Source organism: Plectropomus leopardus, chromosome 3, assembly GCF_008729295.1.
Source record: "Plectropomus leopardus isolate mb chromosome 3, YSFRI_Pleo_2.0, whole genome shotgun sequence".
In the NCBI taxonomy this organism is placed as follows: Eukaryota; Metazoa; Chordata; class Actinopteri; order Perciformes; family Serranidae; genus Plectropomus; species Plectropomus leopardus.
Window position 1 is genome coordinate 33,443,614 of NC_056465.1, and position 20,838 is coordinate 33,464,451.

Sequence of the window (20,838 nt, forward strand, 5' to 3'; positions counted from 1 at the left end):
CTTGGAACGTAATAAGTCAGAGAAATATCCTAAAATCAAAATGTGCTTAAAATCCTAGACAGGTTCTAAAATCCTAGATATGTCTTAGAATCTGAGAATTTTCTCAAGATCCTAGAAATGTCAGAAAAACCTAGAAATGTCCTAAAATCAGAGACGTCCTAAAATCCTAGAAATGTTCCTAAATCCAAGAAATGTCCTAAGATCCTAGAAATGTCAGAAAAACCTTGAAATGTCCTAAAATCCTTAAAACGTCCTAAAATCCCAGATATGTCCTAAAATCTGAGAAATTTCCCAAGATCCTATAAATGTCGGAAAAACCTAGAAATGTCTTAAAATCGGGGAAATGTCCTAAAATCATAGGAACGTACTTAAATCTTTGAAACACACTAAAATCCTAGAAATGTCCTAAAATCCTAGATATGTCCTAGAATCTTAGAATTTTCCCCAAATCCTAGAAATGTCCTAAAATCCTAGATATGTCTTAGAATCTTAGAATTTTCCCAAAATCCTATAAATGTCCTTAAATCCGAGAAATGTCCTAAAATTTGAGAAATGTCAGAAAAACCTAGAAATGTCCTAAAATCCTATAAACATCCTTAAATCTTAGAAACACACTAAAATCCTATGTCCTAAAATCACAGAAACCTTCTAAAATCCTAGAAATGTCCTAAAATCCCAGATATGTCCTAGAATCTTAGAATTTTCCCAAAATCACAGAAACCTCCTAAAATCCTAGAAATATCCTAAAATATGAGAAATGTCCTACAATCCTAAAAACTTGGCAAAACATCTTTAAATCCTAGAAATGTCCTAAAATCCTTGACACGTACGGGGATACTGTGACTGGCCCCTGGCCCCCTGTCATTTTTCAAAAGTGGCCCTCAAGTGAAGTAAGTTGAGTATCTCTGACTTAAATGTGAAACAAACTTGTGGCAGCTCTGACCGTCCAATCAGATGTGATTTGGCGGCAGTTGTGACGTCTCCACCTCCGCGTTAATACGGGATGTAACAGCGATGGCACATTAATACTTTCCCAAATGTACGAGTTTTTGAGTCTGACATGAAATTAGACAGCAGCCCAGCCCTTCCGGTGTTGTGTTGAAGACTGTTTCCCCTTTGATATGTGTTTCCCCACCTAAACCTGAGCCAAACTCTGTAAGGGACTGTTCTTTATTTACCTTCCTCCCTGAAGCTGTAAACGTTTTTCCTAATCAGTCAACTGAAAACACAAAACCCGACTGAAACATGGAATCTTACCATCTCAAACAATCAATACTGAGCTCTGGACATTTCCTGAGTCCATTCTGGTCTAAATACACCAGAAGATTAGTTTTGTAAATCTCGTGTTTTCTATCCAAAACACTTAAAGATGCTAAGTGGAAAGAACGCCAAATACTCGCAACTTTACCCTTTTAAAGTTGTTTTATTCTGAAATATTTGCGTTTTTAACATATTTACTGTATGTTCTGGTTGTATTTTAGTAAAGAGATTACTGATAAATTAATGTGTTTGGTCATTGTAATCTTGCTGAAATAACAAAGTTTTAGTTGGCCTGAGACTTTTACACAGTAATGTCACTTTTTTTTGTATTCACACCGAATTTAGCCAATGCAACCAGCTAACATCGCGGGTGTTAGTTAGCATCAAAACAATTGTCTAATTTCTTAAGCAAGATTCAAATCTTCCTTAAAAATTATGCGTTAAAGGACTGTCGGAAATGTTGTTTTTATGTTTTTAGAGTTCCTAGCTATGAAGAAAGATGTGATTTTGCAGATATTTAAAGAAAACTTGCTTTTCAAACCCGCTTGCAGGATTTGGGGTTCAGAGGTTACTTCAAATAAATATAAAATTCTGCAATTTCAAGTTTTAAAATAAGAAAACGTAGTGCTTACTTTTTAAATGCCTTACCCATTTTGCACCACCCCTTCCTTTTTCTTTTTCATACAAGTATTTAAACCTTCGAGTTTTGAACAAAGTGGTGTGATTTCTCTCAAAAACATGGGAAAATGGCAATGAGCAAATTGGTAAGAAATGTTCCACAAATTGCAAGAAAATTATTTTATTATATTTTATTATAGAGAATTATTTTTAAAAAGATATGGAAAAATATTTAATGGGAAAAAATAAAATTGAGTGGAAAACTTTATTATTTACAATTATCGTGATTAAATATTTTACATTATGTTACAAAGTTCTTATGATTTTTAAGCTTTTTTTTGAAAGGTCAGCTCTGATGTTTTTTAAATTAATTTTAGTTGTTTTTTTTTTGTACTTTTTTACAAATTTCCTGATAATTTTGGGTCATTTCTTTTTTTGTTACTCATTGCCTTCTTCCAATGTTTGTGAAAGAAATCAAGCCAATTTGCTCAGGTTTCAAAGAGTTAAGAGTGTGCTGGCTAAGACAGGCAGCAACATACGACAACACAGAACACAAAAATACAACATTAAAATATGTAACCCCAAAACAAGCAATATAAAACACAAAATAAACACAAAAAGTTACTAATGTCATAGTTCATCCCAAAATAATATGTGTGTTTCATTGTATTTGACAATGAAGTGTCGACCGGCCGGAGCTTTAAACTCCAACTCCCAGAAATCTTTGTGAAAATATGTCAGGAATGCTAGTTGGGCCACTGGGAAAGCTGCAAGGATGTGCTTTTGTGGGGACTGGGATTTCACCAGCCCAGAAACAGGCTCAATCAGGCATTCAAAGCAGACTTTGTGAGATTACTGGGAATTATAGCAAGTATTTTAACTCCATTATGAGGGAAAAGGTAGAAATTCACAGACAAAAACAACACTCGAATCTCTTCTCTGTGCTGCATTTGAATCCAGATTTTCTGCAGCTGATTTCGGCAGTGGGAATGTGGTAGCTGCGTGTAATCTAGATAAGAAAAACCTGATTTCCTTGAAGGCCCCCCTCCTCCCTGCGAGTTGATTAACCATTGTTATGAGAGGCTGATAGCACAAGATCTTACAGTCGTCAGCATGTGAAGGGGGGATCTGGGGTTTTACGTTTGCATGACTAAAGAATGTTTTCTGCATTTGTTCTGGTGCTGCTCGCTGATTTATGGGTTATCTCGGCCAGAGGAATGTCTTCTGTCACCACCTGATGCTGACTTTCCAATAAATCACTAAAGCTGACTTTCCTGCTAACGTGCAACAGATACAAAGAGGTGTCAGCCGCTCTGTCGGCGTTGCCGCTCTTAAAAAACTGTTACCCTCAGCCGCAGATAAATGGCACTTAAGTTTGATGTGGATGTCAGGAGCCGAGAGATGAATGCAGCGATGATAAGAGTTTCATACTTTTCCCTGTCGCGGCCTCGTTTGACAGCTGTTCTGTTTTAAGTACAAGTGAAAATCAAAGGCTGATAGTTTAAGGATTGTTGTCTGGTATCGACCACATGTTGTTGTAGGCCTTCATCATCGTGAGTTACGGCTTTTAACTGAGTGTGACGCATGAAGATAGTGCACAAGACAGACTTAAAGGCTTGAGAGACAAAGTGATTGTGAGCAGATTCCTCCGACGTGTCACGGAAAAAAGAAGCAAATGTTTTAGTTTGGAGGCTGTGATGTTTGATTTGTTGTTTGAGGCGGTGAAGCGAGGCGATCTAATTATCTAAGGCTGTTACTAAAAAATATGGACATTGTCAGGGCTTTAAGAAAATATCGATACACTGGATTGTCGCCATATTTTGTTTTGTGATACTGTATCAGTTCTCAAAAAAACTCAGGACGTTTACATGCACGGTTAAGTCATTTAATTCGACTACTGTCCTTGTCCCAGTATACAAGAATTTCAGTCTGACTAACGTCTGCATGTACATATTTTAAATGTCCAGTTTAAGTCGGACTAATACAATAATTCAGCTTTTTGTAACATCATGTAAATGTACTGACTGTTTTGATTTTTTGATGAATAATTTACATGCAATGATTTGTGGCAGTAGTTTAGTTTTTGTGTTGTATTTAAACTCCAGACCTGCTCGGCAGCAGTTTTGTTATCTGTCTTCAGTCATTTCAGTTTTCACTTCAGTGTAACAACCGGGGCTGGGTACCATCTGTACTGGTACTGGTACTGATTCTAGGACCTGGGATTTGGTACCGGTACCCAACGATCCATTTATTGTTTGGTACTTAACTTTTCTGTAAAAGCTAAACGTTCATTTTTAACAAGTTTTAGAGGTGACTTAATAGACTGAAGCGCTGTCTGTCAGTTCAACGTGCTGAAACAGACACTCAGCGATGGCCAACTGTTGTCTTGGTGTCTCAGGGGCCTAAAACCCCAAAATATGCAGTTTTCAATGATATTAACCACTGAAAAGCATGAAGCTGAGACTGAAGGCTTGGTATCGTTTTTGTGGAGTCGTTGCCCGTTCAGGCAGTCAGCAGGACGGACGCGCTGCTTGAGCTTCATCATTGTGGTGATATCAATATTATTGGACAGATTTGGGATGCTCAAGCCTGTTCTCACTCCAAACTCATCAAATAGCGCCGCTCTGTCAGTGCTTCGGGCGTACAAGCGTGACGCCAAAAGCCACCTTCTGTGTCGAACCGTATGTGGTTGGACTGGGACAGATGAGAATGCGCTCGGACAGAACCAGCGGCGTTGTCATCGTGTGCTAGCGGACGGCCGGAGAGCCCCGGGCACGTCCACAACGCAGCTGGACGGAAGTGGTCACATGCGTATGAAACACTGAAGGACACAGTCGGGTAATAACGCTGCTGGTAACCACGTAATATAAGGAGCGTGAGCGGGCTTACAGAGCAGGCAGGGGTGGATGGGTACCACAAACAATTCGTGTGGATGTGTGTTTCCCTTCTACACTTTACCATGTCACTCTTTTGCCGAACTGTCTGAGACTTTGTTGCCTAATCCAGACCGTTTTGACAGTCCACGCTGTTGTGTCAGTGCTACACTGCTTCATCCCACCATGTGCATGTGTTGATCACTACTACGGCGTACTGGAGCATAAACAGCTGACACAGAAGGATACCTGAAAGGTCACAGACAGGCACCGTGTGACCAGTTGGGTTAAGAATGTGTTGCTTGCTCATATACGTGGCTAATAGTATTTTACGTTTTCAGATCTAGTCATATTAATAGTAAAATACAGTTGATTCTCACTCAGTATTCGTTGGACCCTGGTAGATTTTGTTGGAGACTGATGTGACAGGTGTGAGATTTAACGGACTGAAATGTGCCTTATTTGGCAGAGATCACACTCTCATATTTTGGGCGTAATAAGATCTGTGTCTGAGGTGCACAAAGACCTCGGGAGCTCCTCTTTACTCCATGTAGCCGTGCCGAGTGCAGGTACTACCGTCCTGTGATCCTGTCGTGCAGCTCGCAGTGAGGGTCGAGCCTCCAGTCTGCTGACCCGCAGAGAGGCGTGTCAGTGGTGGATTATCGCCTAATCACTAAAACACAGGAGCCATTGAGCTCAAACATAATTGTCAATGATGATCGTGATGTGCTGTAACGGAGCTGCGTATCAGCCAGAGGTCAAGTGTTCCTGCTGGTACGTAGGACGTGCGCGGGCGGCGGAGAAGCTGCACGGAGCTGTTTTGGTTAGATGACAGCGTGTAGTGAAAAATTAGATGGATGTGTGAACGCAATGTGCAGATACCTGGGAAACTGAGGGAGCATCTCTCGACGCAAGGCCTGCAGAAGTCCTGTAAACATTGCACTTCAAACTACAGCAGGGATATCCGCATCAAGTTTCTTTGCCCCTGATTTGATATTGTGTAACTGCCAATAGCGAGTCCTGATCGATACTCGATCGATATTTACCTGGATAACACAGCTGCACAGTGCACACTCCAAGGACTTAAAAGATATTAAAATCAATCCAGTGTGTATGCTTGACAGTTTTATTGAATACATGAAAAAATGTCTGCATCCAAGTTTTATTTTTTACCAAAGACAGTAAACAAACTAAAAATGTTTTTATATGGCTCTCATCACTATTCCACTTAATGCAGCATTTGTTCTTTTAAAAAAAGTAAACAAACTAAAAATGTCTATAGAAATTGCTCTCTATTCCAATCAATCCAATCCACTTTATTTATTTATTTAAACAAACACAAGGTTTCCAAAGTGCTACACAGCAAGGTAAAAAGCACAATAAATACACAATACACAATAGGATAAAATTAAATCAGATAAAAACAAATAAAATAAGATAAAAACACAATAAAATAAGATAAAAACACAAATAAATTCACATAAAATAAATAAAGTGCACTGCCCGCACAAGGTAATAATAAAAATATAAAAGTTTGCACATACACAAAAAGTCATAAAATTGACACGCTACAGTGCAGCATTTGTTTTTGTTTTTTGACAAAATAAAGTAAATAAAGTAGAACATGTTTTAAAAAATTGCTCTAAAATCTACTCCGCGTAGTATTGTTTTTAAATAAAATAACAAAGTAAAAAAACAAAATGGGTCTTCGATAATTGCTTTCAAATCCACTTACTGTAGCCTTTTTTTTTTTCAACAAAATAAACGAGTAAACAAAGTCAAATTTGTCTTTAGAATTTTTTCTGAAATCCTCTTACTGTGAAATTTGTTTTTAATAAATAACAAAGTAAACAAACTAAATTGTGTCTTTGGAAATTGCTGTAAAATCCACATAGTGTAGCATTTTTAAAAAATAAAATAACCAAGTAAACAAACTAAAATGTGTTTAGATGCTCTCAAATCAATTTAGTGTAACGTTGTCATACAGACCAGCATAAATGAGTAATATAATCACAATTTCACTTAAGAGTAGTTTTATAGCTTTGACAGTCACAACAAATAAAAATCGCTCATAATTACGCTTATTACAGCATTAAAGTAAAACTAAATTTTAAGTTCCGCCTAAAGTGGTGTAGCAGCTAAGAAAAAAATCAGTATGAAATAGCAGCATCACAATGAAACCTAAATATCTGCCGCAAATCGTGCTCTCCCTAATGACACCCGCGCGACGGCGGATGTAAACAAAGGATCAGGTGGGAGCAATGCTCAAAATAATAATAAAATAATAAAATGCACTGATTGGGCCCGATACCGATTCTTCCGATCCAGCGGGGCATCCCTAATCTGCAGCAGCGTTCACAGTCTTGATGATGTCTTTAAAGGCCGGAGGACACCTCGAGCAGCTCGGGGCGGCCCCGCCAGCTCCTGCAGATAAGCCGAGCACTTCTGTGGGGCTTTTTTGTTACTGTGGAATGAGCGTTATGTTAGGCATGCCTACACTAATGCCCAGGGGCTCTGCTTGCTCGCGGCCCCAGACAAAGCAGCAGAACAGAGGCAGTTCCCACGTGTCTGCCTCCTCCTCTCCATCCTGGGCCCTGCAGGCCTCCTTTATTAGCTCTGTTATGCAACAGCCATGGCCGGCCTGCCGCTCAGCAAAGGGAGGCCTTTATACTTGGTCACAAAGCACACCAAATTCAATTATTCTGGAAAGGGTGAGCTGTGTTTCCAGCACCGAAAGGTTATTCACATGCGCTGAACCCCGCTGTTATTTTGCTTCCCCCAGTGTTTTCATTATGATGGCTCTTTTTTGTCTTTTGGTCGGGGGGAGGTTACAAACATGCCATTGCTCGATGCGGTGTCATTCGGCACGATGTGTTTTCTGTGTTCTTTTTCGTGAGCTGATAATGTGTTTTCTTCTCGCTCCTTGTTCTAGAAGTTCAGACCTCCTTCCTCCAGCAGCCCCAACTCCCATTCACGTCCCGCTTTCCCAAAAGATAAACGTTATGTTTTTGGGATGATTTAACTTTGAAACATGGAGCGACGTTACTTTTCTTGCTTTCAGATGCCTTTCACAAGTATTTAAACCTTTGAACCCAGATCAAATTGGTTTGATTTGTTTTGAAAACACAAGAAAAACACAATGAGCATCTTGGTAAGAAATGATTCATGAATTGCAAGAAATTAGTAGATTTAGAAAATTATTTTAAAAAAAGAGGGACAGATTTTATATACTATATAGTTATATATATATATATATATATATATATATAAATTATGCAAACAAAATTCTCAAAATTTTTAAAGCTTTTTTTAAAGGTCAGTTTTTTTTTTTTCTTTTTTTTTTAAAAACAAATTTTCAGGTAATTTTCTTGTAATTTCCTGATAATTTTGGGTCATTTCTTCTTTTGTTGCTCATTTGCTCAGGTCTCAAAGGTTTTTTTTGAAATATTATTATTATTATTATTATTATTATTATTATTATTATTATTATTATTATATATATTTCATTTTAAAGTGTTTTATACTAATTTTTATTTATTTTTATTTATTTATTTTCTTTCACTTTTTTCCTCTTTAGATGCTCATTGCCTATCGCTTATAGCCTGTTTGCTCTGGTTCAAAGGGTTAAAGCCATAAAATCACTTACTAATTTCCTCAGTGTTGCGTTACATCAGTTCTCAGGCTGTATGTCGATGCCATTCTGAATAACGCCACATCCAGCACAGCTGTAGGTCTCCTTGTAGTTAATGTGTACATTGTGAAGAATGGTACCTAAACAGGACATGCCAGACTCAGAGGACCAACCTCGAGCTTTGCGCCACCATTGTTTTTTTTCCCCTGTTCACACATCTGCACAATCCTTATTCATAAAGAAAGACAAACGCAGCTGACAATGCTGGCTCTGTCCTTTACAGCTCGTCACAGCTTTTTAAAATCCCAAACAATTCAGCAGCTTTTCATGTGCTTGTAGTCGTTTTAGTGTTTATTATAAAACAAGCTCTAGCAACTAAAACTTTAAAGATGCAATGTGAAAGATGTGATTGCACAGACCTCATTTTGGGGCTGTCGCTGTTTCTGTTCCCGACTCAGAGGCGAGACCACTCTGTCCCCGCTTTCTGCGATCGGGCCTTTTACACAGAACAGCAAGGCGGCATAATGGCGTGATATTCCCGCCTGGAGCAGCCGTGTAAATACAGCCTTATTTTGACCGATGCTAGATGGATTTTGTTACCTTTAGACAGAGCGAGGCTCATTGTTTACCTGTGATTCCAGTCTTTATGCTAAGCTAAGCTAACTGTCTGTCTGCTGGCAGTAGTTTCATATTTACTCCACAGACATTAGAGCGATATCCGTCTTTTCATCGAACTGATGCAGAAAATAAGCTAATTACCAAAATGTGTGACTTGTCCTTTGAAATAAAGTGTTGCCTCTTTTAGATGATGTCTTGTGGTCAACTCTGCTTTTAGACTTGAATACTTAATTCATCCTGAAAGCAGTCTGTGACACCGCTAAGATGCTCGTTACTATGACGAGCGTCACTGAATTCAGAGCAATTGGATGCATTTATACTAAATTGATTACGGTCAAGATGTGACACTGGTCCTTTCACAGTGACCTTGTGTTTAACAGTTTCACTTTTGACAAGCCCTTCCCAAATGTCCAGACGCCGTCTAAATGCGTACAGAGACGGAGAAGTCTGTCTACTTATAGGAGACCTATTTCCATAAGATTCGACACATAATGGGAGAAGCGGGTGTCTGTCCGTCTGTCAGCTGCTTTAGGCCTCGCTCTGAAATGCTGCACCGGGCTGGACATAAATGACATTCCTCCCAAAGTTGTTTTCACATTTCTTTTTTTAACACCGAAGGAATTTTAGACCAACAACACTTGTGGCGTTTTTCTTTTCTCAGAGGCTCCATCACCCCTCCGGAGACGAGCTAACAATACAAAAGCAGGTGGTGCGTTTGTGCTGCGTATTGGAGTTAAAATTGGAGACACGCAGAATTTTCTGTTATCGGCTTGTGTCTGCGTCATCACATTTGTTGTTTTTTTTCGGTCACATATGCAATGCTTGTCATCCAGAGGTCAAGCCTCAATTCTTATTTGTAGACTCAGCAGCTGGTTCACTGTGACGATAAAAAGACTGAGTGATTGGATACGTTTGTCGTGACTGCCGTATGTTTGGTTTATTTACACATCACACGGTAAAATGTCAGAAATTCATCTTGTGTGCACTCCCACACTCAGGGTCATGGGAAACCTGGAAAAAGTCATGGAATTCCACAATCTTGTGTTCCAGGCCTGTAAAAGTAATGGAATTAGTATAGTATAACTAATATAACTATAACTAACTAGTATAGTATAGTACAATTCTTGATTGTTTTGGAAATGTCGTTGTGTGTGATGTCGAATCATCGGTGGGAGACCCCTCAGCTGACTGAGATTGCTTTAAGTCAGATTTTTGCTCGTCGGTGTGCTGTGTAGTTTATTTCTGGGGATGTTTTGGTCCCCAGATTTTGGAGCGGAGTGAGTGCTCTTGACTTTAATGCTACTCTTTGGTAGAGGCTGTTGTGTTTATTGTAGCACATTTTTGAGAGTTCGAGGGTGCTCACTTGTCACTTGGAGCATTGATGCCCATTTTTGTTTTTTGTTTTGAGTCTGCTCTGAAAGTAAAGCGTGGTAGTTAAAAGGTACGGAGCATCATTTTTTTGCAGACAAATTTTCCAATGAGGCCGACTGAACAGTCGGCGGTCACTCCCCCACTCTGGGAGCTCTGCTGCTCCACGTCCGCAGACCACCAATAATAATATAGTCCCAATTAACATTTTTAGAAATACAGCTGTATTTGTGTCATTGATTAATTGGTGCCTTTATTTTGAACATGTAAAACACAACAAAAACAGTAGTTAAAAACACACCGACAACAGGAAAAAAAGGACATAATGAATTCTGTCAACAGATTGCATCAATTTACACATGCAAAAGAGAGTAGGAAGAAGTATAAACTTATTTAATCCTACCCCTTTATGTGCTGAATATGTGAATATTCATGGAAGTTTTATTACGGGTCTTCTGAAACAGTTCTGAGATTTTGTCCATAAAAATCTGAGGGAACACTGTGCATTTAGGCTGCGCCTGGCTATGGTGACAGCTTCGAATTAAGACATTTGGTGAAGTAATCGCTGACATGTTTTTTTAATTCAGAATGAAGTGAGTGAGCTGTGTGAACGACGACAGCGGCAGGAGAGCCTTTGAATTTTGTTAGCTGTCTCAAACTTGTGGCCGCTGTGGTCAAGCTGAAGGACAGTAACTCAAATCCAGAATGTCAAAACCCGGCATGTTTGGTCCCATAATTAAATATAAGAAGGAATATTGTGTAATGCAGAGTCCGCAGTTTGGCACATGTTAATTTGCACATTGTTGTAGCAGAGAATAAAAGCCGAGGAGCTGCTGGTGATGACCGGACCAGACGAGGTCCAGCGGCCCAGACTCCAGTTTCACATGCCTTTCCCATGCAGCAGCGCGTCGCCAGGCAAAGGCGTGTTGCTGCAGATAGAAATATCCTCTGGGACAACCCAGGATGGCACAGATTATTCTAGAATTAGCAAATGTCTTTGACAGTTAAATATATTTTGCTGGGAAGTTGTGAGACGTGAGGCGGGCCGAGCAGCATTTCACTCCTCCACAGCTGAACATGCTTGTCATTCTGACAGTCTCTCGCTTTTCTATTTCAGATATCTGCCTCATTTTCTGTTTCCTCTTTGATTGAAAGAGGATCCTGGAGAATGTGTCGCTTTTAGAACAAAATTTATTAATAATCTCATTCTCTAACTGCTGGCAGAACAGCTCGTAACTAAACATACCAGCGTTTCTTCATGCTTAAGCTTGTGTTACAATTTAAACATGCTTTGCCGTTTTAAACATTATGCTTCTGTGTTTTTTTAGTCACAGTTTCCTTTTATTTTACATTCACATCCTGTAAAGTGACGATTGCATGAGATACATCGCAATTAACCATCTCTTTTTTTTGCTTGAGTTTCTTATTGTTGTAAGGCAATGAGATAAAAAATGAAAATGCAGACAGATTTAAAAACCCTGCAGCTGCAGCTGACGTTAAAAAAAAGTTATGTTTTATAGAATATTGTTGATCAAAATTTTTTTTTATCAATACATATAAGTTTTCAATATCTGAAATGGTTTCAATGCTCAATTTTCTGCAGTATCAATATACCTGTAGAAGCTGCACGTCCTTGTTCTGTTTTATTGTTAATGTTTACCACAGTCATTACACTTTTCTAAACAAGACAAGAAAAGTCCTCATTGTCATGTTATAACCTTGTACTTTCTCTTTTAATTAATTGATTTTATTGGCGATCATTAAAAATAAAACACAGATACAGATAATCAGCAAAATGCCAAATATTGGCCCCGATAATCAGCCTGGCCGATAATCTGTCGACCTTTAGAAATCAGTGTTAAGCCTCACATACCAAAGCAGAGTCAGACCTGTATGTTGTGTAATTCATGTTGTTGACAGATTCACAGTGTCTGCAAGCGCAGGTTTACTCAGGGTCACGGTGTCACTCCGAAAGCAGAGTGACACAGTTATTTTTTCTCTCCGAGCTTCTCTGACACGACGGGAAAAAGCTGCTTGATTGAAATTATAATACAGATGCATCATGTTTTGCTTAAGTGTTCAGATTTTGCACTGTTTAAATAGCCCCATCCAAAAACGTATGGCTGCTTTTTTGTTTCATAACACTTAAACTGAGTCCTCGTCTAAATGTATGTCATCAGATCTGCCCCCCTTGCCCCCCCGCTGTGTGAATGTGCTGTGTGAAAGTGCAGCAGCGGTTACAGAGTCTCCCAAGACATGACTTGGAAAAACAGAGGCTGCTGTCACAAGACTGAAAACAAACCAAACATTCACATATTCAGATTCAGATCTGTGAGAGGACATGTTTTTCCCCCGGTGTCTCTCTCTCTGTGTCTCTCTGTCTCTCTCTCTCCGGGGGGGTCGGGGGGCAGCTCGGGACTGACCTCCTTCTGACGTCACACAGATTCCCATCCAGAGCTTCTTGTGGTCTTCCCCCTGTTTTCTCAGTCCAAAATATACCACTGAATGTGTCTATATTTTGTACTTTGTATTGTTTCGTCTTTGTAGCGTTTGTGATTCTTGCTCCTCCTTCAGTCTATTTACATAAAACCCAACTGCCTCGTCTGAGTGTTTTTTTAAGTATTTACGAGTGCATTTAGTGTCTGGACATTTGTTTACCTTTAGCAAACACTAAAAGAGGAGGAGCAGGTGGGGAGTGTGCGTGTGTTTGCCTTGTCCGCGTGTTCGGCTGCATGCACAAATTTCTGCAGACTGTCACCACTGTAATGTCTAGTTGTTCGAATCACCTTAGGTTCTCTCTGAATTTTTTTTCTCACTATTTTGTGGCATTTATATTTTATTTTATTTGTTTTTTTTATTCGCACAGTAAAAAAAACAAAACAGCAAAAACATCAACATAACAGAAGGAGATTGTGCAGGTGAGATACTGAAAACCACTCGAGGCTTATAAGAGAATCTCACCTCAAAATAAATTACAAAAGCAAATAAAGTATACTACAATAAAATAATAATAATAATAAAGAAAATAAGATCATGCAGGCATAGCATCAGTAAAGTACAATAAGAATGCTTCCATGATATACAGAGAACATAAATAAAATTGGAAAAAATAAATAAAAATATAATAATAATAATAATAATGATAATTAGAAAACAATAATAAAATACATTAAAAAACACCAAATAGTTAATTAATTCATTCATAAAATAATCGTCACATTAACTGATGATAAAAAATAATTGCTAGTTGCAGTTCCAAAATAGTGATATCTTTATCTTAAGATGTTGCCATATCATGTTAAAATCACGTTGATCGCTAAAAGTCAATATCTCAGTGAGGGTTGTTAAACAGTAATTTTGACTTATCGTCAAAATGCAAAGCCGCACATCGATGATGCAGCCTGCAGAATTTCCCAAAAATGTGTGAAATGCAAAGGGAGTTCATTGAATTTGAAGCATTGTCGAAGTTTTTTGACAAGCCCATGTGATTCATCATCAGCTGGGCTTGTTTTCAGTGCACCCAAATAGCGAAGCACGTGCCAAAAAGCACACATTTGACAATTTATTATTAGCATGAGAACACTGCGAAGGCGCTGAGGGGACGATTAACAAGTGCAGCTAATGTATTTTTAGGTATTGCTGGTATGCCACTCTAATAAAAGCTTTATTGAGTGTTTTTTGAGAAAGCTGTAGCACTTTTGTATCCTACTGGTTTGACTGATCAGCGTGTGTCAGTGCTGGAGGCAAAAAAAAAAAACGTCTTTGCAAACAAACTGAAGTGAAGATCTGGTGAAGAGTGCAGAGAGAGCTGCTGTGTCTGCCTCCTGAGGAATGTGGTGCAGAATGCCTCAGCTACCCTCTCCGGCCGTCCCTTCATTGTATGCATACCTCTCCAGAATCAGGCCCCGTGCACCGCCTGCATTGTGAGCGCGCTGTGGTGGACGGGGTCACTGTCACCGGAGCCCCTTTTGTCTGCGCTGATTGATGGTAATCAGACAGTAACTGTGTGTTGTGCTGTCATCAGAGCCGCTGGTTCGCAGCTCGCTGATGTGTGTAGATTAGGGGAGTTAGCGATGTAGCAGCCTGATGTCATTAGTTCTGCCCCGTCATAGTCGCTGCTGTAGCCTGACACGGTGCGTGCTGATGGGGCCCACATCCACACACGGCTTCATAAATCGATACGCTTTGGCATTGATGCAGCATTCATGTGATGTTGGAAAGTTTCAGTTAGGAAGTCGTTTTTCTGACTTTGTTGTATTCATGTGCTTTGAGGTAGTAAAGCGGGAACAACATGGAAGCTAAAAAAAAATGGGTTGCATTTTTATGCTAATAGCATTTAAACAAGAGGTTCATAGCTGTTTCTAGTTTATTTATATTTTTATATGTATTTTTTTTTATATAGGTTAGAATATATTATATTTTATATAGGGAATTATATAGTATATTTTTATATGTATATATATATAATTTTATATCATATTATTTATATTATATTTATATTTATTTTATTGGTTTTATTTATTTTATATTTTTATATTTATTCTAGGTCATTCTATATGGAAAACAATTAACATTAATACCTTATCACACTTGTGATCAAAACTTGATATTTAATACATTAATTTTTAAAGAAAGTTTTTTACCATTGACCAAACATTGACTTTTGCCCGCCATGTTTACGCATTTATGACATCAAGTCGGCAACTCGTGTTATAAAATAATGTTATCAGTGCGCAACTACTAAAAGTAAATGAAAGCTACTAGGAACAACGTGACCACCATGACATGCATAACTTAAGTCCATCATAGCAAGACATAAACATGCATTACTCATATTCATAACTTCATACCTCATTCATTGTTTTGTGAGTGCTGTGGATTGGTCTAAGTTTTGCATACAAATAGTCTTAATGGGGAGATTTTTTAAATTGTTACCGTGGATGATCGTTGAACTCTGATGCATCTCGAACAGTTCAACGGCTCTAATTCAAGACGGCTACAAGATGCAGTTTTGCAGCAGAGGGTGAGGATGGTGGGGGAGAGAATGAATATTTACTTTCTGTGTCTTTCCCCTCGATTACCATTGAAAACATCTTTTATAAACATTACAAATGAAGCAAAGCAGCCTGTTGGCCAGTTAACATTAACAGGAAAAATGACATAATGTGGAAGACAGAAACAGATTTATTTAAAATGACATTATCATTAGAATTAGGCAGCAAACCGAAATAAGGTGTTAAAAGTTTCATTTGGATACTGCAGTGCCCCTGTGTGCATTTATTATCAGTATTCTTATTTTTATTTATGATGGACATACTAATCCTGTGAAAGCAAATACTAACATGATGTTATTATTCAGCTGATAAGAATGAACTTTCCTCTGGTTCACATTTTCGCCTGAATGGATTTTAAATCATTTCAGGATCACCAAACCACTGACGTTTGCCGACTGTGTTGGAGATGAACTTCCTCTCGGGTGGGAGGAAGTTTACGACCAGCAAGTGGGAGTTTACTACATCGACCACATCAACAGTGAGTTTCGTCTCTAAACACTTAAAAAATATACAGATTTCACTGCATAATACACTGGAGGGACACAGTTTTAATGTCAGTACAGTGTCCACAGGACCTTCTTATGTTTCTGATGAAATGTTATCGCACCATGTCATGGGATTATTTGCTCCTTTTTAAAAATTAAATACAGGCAAGTATTAAAAGTACATCTTCTCTGTATATAAATTTAAGTCTTAGTATCCCTTTGATTAGTGTTTTTTTGCCTCTTTTATTTTGTTTTAGGTATCTTTTTACTTTTACTTTTTGAATAATATTTTCAAATGCACAATGCAAGACTGATATATTTTCGGAATTGCGATTGCAATATAACTTGAGCATCTGTTTTTAAAAAAAAAAGCAATCTTTGCAACAAAAAAATTATAGTTTGACAATATAATATTTTAAAAACAGGGAAGAAACATCAACTATTAGACAAAATAGAATAAAAAACAAAACAAATAAAAAATGTCAAAATCAAATGAACAGGGTCCAGTATGTTATTCAAATAATTATACTGACTACTGTTACATTTACAAACTGCAAAACACATTCAACAGGCAGCGTGTATTTGTGTATTTAAACTTTTTTAAATCCGGTTTTTCCCTGGAACAATGATTTGTAGCATGTATTTTTTTACAAAGAAAATTTGCTTTGCAATTTATTTTTTGATTTTTTGATTTTTATTAGGAAAGTTAGATTCAGATTTGCTCTTGTTGAGCAAAAGTATATATTTTACCTAACAGAATATTTGCATTTATAATGTTGTGGTTGTTTTCATCCAGAGCCCTCAACATAATTATATGTTGTTAGTAGTAGCAGTTTAAAATAAATGTCGAGCGGCTTTAGCCAATTTCTGATATTAGTCCACGAATTTGCAACATACTTTGTGAAGGAAAACAGTCAGGCATCTACGCTTCAAAATGCACTTACACACTCTTTGATTCATCTTTGTAATGATAGATTATTTGCTGATTTGTCTCTTGTGTCTGACTGTCAGAGACGACCCAGATTGAGAACCCGCGGACTCAATGGCGGCAGGAGCAGGAGCGCATGCTGAAGGAGTACCTTGTTGTGGCCCAGGAGGCCCTCAAAGCCAAGAAGGAGATGTACCTGGTCAAGCAGCAGCGACTGGAGCTGGCTCAGCAGGAAATGTTGCTCTTCCACGAGCTCTCTGAGGACAACCGCTCCATCACCAGCAGTAAGACACACTAACATCACACTCAGCATGTTTACGTGATGTTAGGAAAAGTCGAATTATTGTGTCAGTTCAACTAAAACTGGATGTAAACATGTTAGTCTGACTGAAATCGGACTTAATCAAATTTCTCAAAATCGGACTAACGAACCCGGATGATCTGACTGGAGGTCGAGCTATTATGTCATGTAAACACCTCAGTCGCACTTTAACTGGACTCGGCTTTCTGCGCGATCTTTTTGTTGCTGTCCCGGCATTCTTTGAGGTTACAAGTGTGTGTTTTCTCAGTGGAGTCAGGTATTTTTGAAACAATGGCGTCAAATCCCTGTCGGTAAGGGCTGTTTTACAGTAAGGTAAAGCTGCGAAAAAATTCTTAATATAGCTTACATTCACATTAATATTGATTTTTTTAAAGTGGCTTAAAACTAATAAATGAAGGCAGATTTTGCTCATGTGACGCAGCGGTTTTCTTCCCAGAAGTTATTGTAAATAAACAGCTGTGACTGTGACTCAGTCCATAGCATAGATAAATAATATAGTTTTATTGCAGCTAGCTGAAAGAGGGCCTATTACCACCTGCTATGGAGGAGTCGGACATACTTCTGTCAATAAAATCGATTCTCTCCCGGGTGATTGTATACTGGGACAAGGACAGTCATCCAGTTAAATGGCTTAATCGAGCTATGAATGTAGCTCAGCTTAACTGTGCATGTAAACGTAGCTCAGGTTAACTGTGCATGTAGACGTACTGACTGAGCATTCATGGAAATAAAGGAATTAATGTATGAGTGAGGTGTGAACTGGAGGTCTCCATGACGACCTCAGCTGACCCTGTTATCTGGCTTTGATATGCTATATTGTTGATGTCCTTTTCGGGGCCGGTGGGGGTGCAGATCAATAAGATCCAAATCCTTTGTGCACCCCACCCTCCTTTTTTAATCACCTCCACCCGGTTTACCCTCCGACTCCAGCCAGCTGTCACACAAAGTGTCCAGGGGGCGTCCACAGAGAGCAAAGGAGACGACACCGGATCCCCCTTCAACTCTTACTCACTATCAACTAACGTGTGATCCCTCTCCGTCCTTTCTTTTTCTGTGTCTGCAGCGCTCTCCGGCTCGTCCTCAAACGCGAAATACGACCCCGACCAAATAAAAGTGGAAATAGCTTGTCGACGAGAGCGGGTAAGTCATTATCGGAGGCGAACAATGGGCTGAAGCGAGGGGCCCTTCTGGGCAGAGAAAAGGGGTTGGGGTGTGGCCCCTACAGGATACTGTGGCTGTAGCACGGGGCCTCGAGAGGATGAGGATGAGATCATCATCAAAGGGTCAGGCAGAGGCTAGGTCACTGACTCACGGGGCCAAGTCGGACATTTCTCTGAGATCAGTCACATGGGTGAGGGTGTTTCCTGGATCAGACATGTAACACCAGTGTTGAACTGAAAACATGAGTGGGGCTTAATTTTAATGTTTCTGTAAAAAAACAGAACTGGAAAAGTTATCAGCAAAGGTTGTTGCACATTCATGGTTGAGAGTATTTTTTGCGTGTTGTATGGCACAGTATGTTACAGTGTTACAATACAATACAATCATTACCATATCGTTATTATTTCACGTCATTATACATTCCTTATTGACTCATCATTCGACACCAACGCCCACAAATCAGCGTAATTTGAAGTAGACAGCTAAGTTTTAGTGGTTTGAACACAATCATTGTCTCAGAATAATTCTTGTAAAACTCGTTAATGCCTGTCACCTTGTTTTGTTCCCAGTTCGTGCAACTATATCCTCCCCGTGTGAGCGTTTCAGAAGCCAGCTGATACGGTTCACAGGCTGAGATTGTGCTTATTCATCCCTTTCCTCTGATTTTGTGGTCATATTTCCTTTATTTTTGTGATTCTAGCGTCACTTTATATATAAATGCTTTCCTTTCTGTCTGTTTAAATTCTGTTTATTTACCCACAAATGAACTTTTTTGTTTCAAAAATGGTAGATCCTATTTTTTTTTTTTTACTTCTACTTTTACTTTTACTGTCTTTTGGATAATTACCTTGTAACTTTTTTTTTCTGGGCTTTTTGCCTGAAATTGATAGGACAGTTTAAGCGTTAAAGGGGGAGAGAGAGGCGATGACACGCAGCAAAGGCCTGAGGTTTAAATCAAGCGACATAGACAGCATGTATCCTCTTTATACCAGCTGAGCCACTGGGCACTCGTCACTTTAATTTCTTCACAATATTTTGGATCATTTCTCGTAAAGTTGCTCATTGCCTTCCTCTTGTGTTCTCGAAAAGAATCTGGCCAATTTCCGCAGGTTCCAAAGGGTTAAGAAAAAGATCAGAGTACTTCCTCTGCCACTTTGTGCCCCTTTAAATTTGATTTATCGAATTATTACAGACTGCAGTCACAGATAGAAACTGAATCAGACGTATTTTATCAGCAGAGAACTCCTCAGGGTGTGTGAACCGCTGTGTGTGTGTGTGTGTGTGTGTGTGTGTGTGTGTGTGTGTGTGTGTGTGTGTGTGTGTGTGTGTGTCTCTGTGTAAACATAGCGGAGCATTCCTGTATGTGAATAATCATGACTAAGCAGTTTGAGCTGGTGTTGGTGGTGAGAGAAGCCCATTGTGCGCCTCGGTAACCCGGCGCTCTCTGTCTCTGTCCGCAGCTGTCCAGACTGAAGCAGGAGCTGGCCCAGGTGAAGCAGGAGCTGCAGTATAAGGAAATGGGAGTGGAGACCCTGCAGGAGTGAGTGTTCCTCTGCCTCTGTGTCCCAGGCCCACCCTTCCTCCCATGACCACCCTTCTCCTTCCTACAGCACTCTGCTCCCCACCCAGCCGCCTTTTCCCTTTTTTTATCCCCTTTCACCCTCGGCGTCCAGTCTCTGTCTCTCTCTGCTTTGACTCTTTTCACTCTCCACGTTTTTTCTATTTTAAATATCCCTTTTTCACTTCTGCATCTCTTTCACAAGGCTCACAGACGCAGTTTGATCACATTATGAGACATAATTTAGTTAATCAAAGTGGACAAATGATGAGATTTGAAGGCAAAAAGCTCTTCTGACCCATATAGAAAATGAGAGGATTTTCATAGAATAACACCCTCCTATTTTAGAAAAGTTTCCTATTTTCCTTTAGTTTGTGTTCAGACACATAGCGTCTTTTGTGCTGGGAACATTTCTGAGCTGTTCCAAATTTCATGTTAGAATTAGAGGCTCCGCCTCTCGGAGGGGGGAGAAAAAAAAACGAGAGAGAGAGAGAGAGAGAGCGTTTGAGAAAAAGGCAAATGGAGGGAGTTTTTTGATGGAAAAGGGGACTCCACCTCAGGAAGAGGATGCACCAGTGGAGTGCAGGGAGCCAAGGCTCAGCCTGGAGAGGAAGTTGCTCCATGGAGAGGGGAGGGAGAGGGGAGGAGGAGGAGGAGGTGTGGGCTCCAGAGCAGTTTCAAAAACACAGAGATATCTGGCAGCAAATTCCTCAGCACTTCCTGAGTCCTGGCAAAGAGTCCCTTATCTCTTAGATAATACACGACTCGAGTGATTCCCAGAATAGCCAGGAGAATACACAGCTTGCAGAAAACATGGACGCATCCTCCTCTTGAGTTTTGCTCGTATGTGTGTTTGTGTCTTTGTTTGTCCGTGTGTGTGTGTGTGTGTGTGTGTGTGTGCTTCCTATTGTTTCTTCTGGGTTGCCCAGTAGGGTTGAGGCCGGCAGGGACCCTGCGGCTGT

The 20,838-nt window shown here is 39.4% G+C and overlaps 1 protein-coding gene across 1 annotated transcript in view; it reads left to right on the forward strand.

Annotated features, from left to right (window-relative positions):
* The window catches only part of LOC121940965 (protein WWC3-like), a 45,254-nt gene that overhangs the window by 1,224 nt on the left and 23,192 nt on the right, over nucleotides 1-20,838 (forward strand). Inside the window, 4 exon segments of the mRNA XM_042483649.1 lie at nucleotides 15,791-15,900; nucleotides 16,919-17,119; nucleotides 18,221-18,297; nucleotides 19,779-19,858. Of these exon segments, the coding sequence (XP_042339583.1) occupies nucleotides 15,791-15,900; nucleotides 16,919-17,119; nucleotides 18,221-18,297; nucleotides 19,779-19,858 (468 nt within the window).